The 3,562-nt window shown below is 58.3% G+C and overlaps 1 protein-coding gene across 1 annotated transcript; it reads left to right on the forward strand.

Annotated features, from left to right (window-relative positions):
• Nucleotides 1-360: 360 nt before the first annotated feature.
• AtWU_01377 (regulator of nitrogen metabolite repression) lies at nucleotides 361-3,088 on the forward strand (the record flags this gene model as incomplete). Its single annotated transcript, XM_035496491.1, has 2 exons — nucleotides 361-812; nucleotides 898-3,088. The coding sequence occupies 2 exons, from the start codon at nucleotides 361-363 to the stop codon at nucleotides 3,086-3,088; spliced, it is 2,643 nt and encodes an 880-aa protein (XP_035352384.1).
• Between the last annotated feature and the right edge of the window lie 474 nt (nucleotides 3,089-3,562).

Genomic DNA, 3,562 nt, shown 5'->3' on the forward strand with positions numbered 1-3,562 from the left:
GCGGCGTGCCTCAATTCGCTTTCCTTCGCTCTTCCTTTTCCGCCCTTTAATCCGGCCTCCTCTTCTTTCCCTCCCTCGCCGCTTATCTTTCGCCGTCGACTCTCTCTGGTCGTTCGCCGTCCTCTCGCCTTTTCCCCAGTCTTTCCCCTCCCCTCCATCCCTATCTCTCCTCCTGCACCTCCCTTATCTTTTTCCTTTTTTTCTTCCATCGATTTTCCTTTCTTTTTTTTCCTCATTTAATTTATTTCTCTTTTGGGGGGTGACTCGCTACTCTCTCTCTGTTACTTACTACCTTACCTTTTACTTTTCTCCGCCTTTATTTCGTGTGCCCCCTTGAGGGCTTCCTCCAATCAGACAACCATGTCCGGGTTGACCCTGGGGGGAGGAGGCAGTGGTGGTGGTGTGCGACCGACGCAACCCGCGGCCTTTACTTCTCTCCAGGATTCCGCCGACGCCGACCGCCGCTCCTCCACCACCACCTCCCACAACCCCCTCCACTTCCCTCCGACTTCCTCTCAACTCTCTGACGATTTCTCCTTTGGCTCCCCAATCAGCCCTGCTGATTCCTCGAATGCCCCCGACAGTCTGCTTAACGACTCTCTGTTTCCGGAATGGAAGGTCGGTACGCCTCGCCCCGGATTTGATGGTCCGGATGAGATGCAACGAAAGGATCCATTAGCCACCCAGATATGGAAGTTGTATTCCAGGACTAAAGCTCAGTTGCCCAACCAAGAGCGCATGGAGAACCTGACGTGGCGGATGATGGCTATGAGTTTGAAACGCAAGGAACGGGAACGTGCTCAGCAATCTCGGTAGGTGGAGTGCCTCGTCAATCCTCTGTTCCTCCCCCCCTGCCGTCGCTCGATGGAATGCTGATCGAACTTCGTGCGTCAATAGTAGTGCCTCCGCTCGAAACAGCGTCTCCGGCCCTAGTGGCATTGCTCAGCTGCGTCTCACTGATCGCGAGCCGACCGCGGCAAATCCCTCTCTCTCCACCGACCTGACCTCTGATCCTATGAACCTCGACGATTTCATTGTTCCCTTCGAGTCTCCGTCCGATCACCCATCTCCCCAAGTCACAAAAGGCGAGTCAACGTCGGCAGCCATCCCGATCAAGTCCCGCAAGGACCAGGTGGCTGAGTCCACGCCCGTGCCCGCTTCGTTCCCCCACCCACCCCAGGACCAGCGAAGAAACAGCGAGTTCGGCTACGTACCTCGTCGGGTGCGCAAGACGAGCATCGACGAGCGCCAGTTCTTCAACCTCCAGGTGCCCACCCGGAAACGCCCGGCCGAGGCGTCGCCCCAGGTGCCGCCCGTGTCGAACGCGATGTTGGCTCAGGATCCGGACTTGTCGGGCGGTGTGCCTGACTACGCCCTCGATGCGTCGTCGGCTTTTGCGATGCCCCATAACAACAACCATTCCTCCCACCACAACCACACTTCACCTGGCATGCCGTTTGGTCTGGATACCTACGGCCTGAGTGAAGATCCGATCCTTACTTCCGCCGGTCCCTACCAGACCCAGTTTACCTTTTCTCCCACCGAGTCCCCCATGACGTCAGGCAACCCCTTTGCCAACCTGTATGCGCACACGCCGGTGGCCTCGTCCCTCAACTCGACCGATTTCTTCTCCCCGCCGCCGTCGGGATACCAGTCTACCGCGTCGACACCGCAGCCGGCGTATGACGGTGAGCATTCGATGTTCTTCGATATGCCCTCGGTGGATGCGCGCACGCAGCGCCGCGTTCCTAACTATGTCTCGCACCGCACGTCGAACCTGTCTGCGTCGCTGCAGCCGCGATATATGTTCAACCAGAACCAGGACCAGTCGCACCACACCGGCAATCATTCGTCTTCGATGCACTCGCCGGGCTATCCCATTCCCCAGCCCCAGCACGTCGATCCCACTCAGGTGCTTAACCCCAACGATTTTTCGACCGGGGCGTCTCATGCGGCTATGTTCAGCTTCGGCGCTGATTCGGACAATGAAGATGATGATGGTAACCAGTTTTCCGACCGTGCGGGATTGACGATGCCTGGTGATCTGGATGATGGTGCGGACATGAACGGTGGCATGCAGTGGGATGCTCAGTTCCCCGGTTCTTTCCACTCGCTGCCCGGCTTCAGCGCGCAGCACCGCAAGCATGTAACGATCGGGTCCGCCGACATGATGGATACCCCCAGCGAGTGGACTCAAAGCGGCAGTCTGGGACGCACGCATGGTTCGGCCGCCTCGGTCAGCGAGGTGCGCAACCGCGAGCAGGACCCCCGGCGGCAGAAGATTGCGCGGACGACGTCGACTCCTAATACTGCACAGCTGCTGCGGCAGAGCATGAACGCCAACACCTCACACACGTCACCCAACACACCGCCAGAGTCGGGCTTGAACAGTGCCGTGCCGTCTCGGCCGGCCAGTCCGGGTGGCTCGAAGAACGGTGAGCAGAGCAGTGGCCCCACCACATGTACCAACTGCTTCACGCAGACGACCCCGTTGTGGCGGCGTAACCCAGAGGGTCAGCCGCTGTGTAACGCCTGCGGGCTGTTCCTGAAGCTGCACGGGGTGGTGCGGCCACTGTCGCTCAAGACGGACGTCATCAAGAAGCGCAACCGCAGCAGCGCCAACAGTCTGGCGGTGGGCACATCGCGCGCGTCGAAGAAGTCGGCCCGCAAGAACTCGGTGCAGCAGACGACAGTCACCACGCCGACGTCGAGCCGGGCGCAGAGTGGTGCGACGTCGTCGGAGTCGCCGCCCGCGGTGCCGGGTGGCAGTACGTCGGGCAGAGCCGCAGGCGTGGTCCCCATCGCGGCGGCGCCTCCGAAGGCGAACCCGACGACGAGTTCTCCAGGACAGAGTCGGGGAACTTCGTCCGTGCAGATGGCGCCAAAGCGTCAGCGTCGGCTGGAAAAGGCCACGGACGCGGAGGCGGGCGGCGACGAAGCCAGCAAGTCGAGCACGGCGAGCGGACGGTCCAAGGTGGTGCCTCTAGCGCCGGCGATGCCCCCGGCGGCAGCCAATCCGGCCAACCACAGTATCGCCGGTGGGCAAGGAGCCAGCCAGGAATGGGAGTGGCTGACTATGAGTCTGTAAACTTTGCAGACAAGTTTCACGGGATGAATCTTTTCTTGTTTCTGATGTTCCACGATAGACATGACCGCGCAGCAAAGGAGTTCTCGCTAGACGAGCAGGAGTTGGTAATATGCAAGGTAATGGTCTGCGCTGGCTGGCGGCAGGTCTAATGAGTGATGCGATTTCGGTTCTTGGGGAAGCTTAGTACATGTCTAATGAAGGGGATGGATGAGCGGGAGGATTTTATTGTGTGTTTTTGCTTGATACAATCGCGTCTGTCCGGTCCATTCTGCTGTGCTGTTGCTGATGTTGATTTCGATGATTTTTTTTTATTTCATTGTGTTATGTTTGTTTGTTTCAGAATTCGGACCGGGCAGAAGTGCGCATCTCCTTGTTTAGAGTGATTTTCTGCTTTGATTGTGATTGTGATTGATTGTGATTATGAATAGCTAGGTAGTCTAAGGATGGTTCAATGAACTGACATTTCCTCATTCA

This window comes from Aspergillus tubingensis, assembly GCF_013340325.1.
Source record: "Aspergillus tubingensis WU-2223L DNA, scaffold_3, whole genome shotgun sequence".
Classification (NCBI taxonomy): Eukaryota; Fungi; Ascomycota; class Eurotiomycetes; order Eurotiales; family Aspergillaceae; genus Aspergillus; species Aspergillus tubingensis.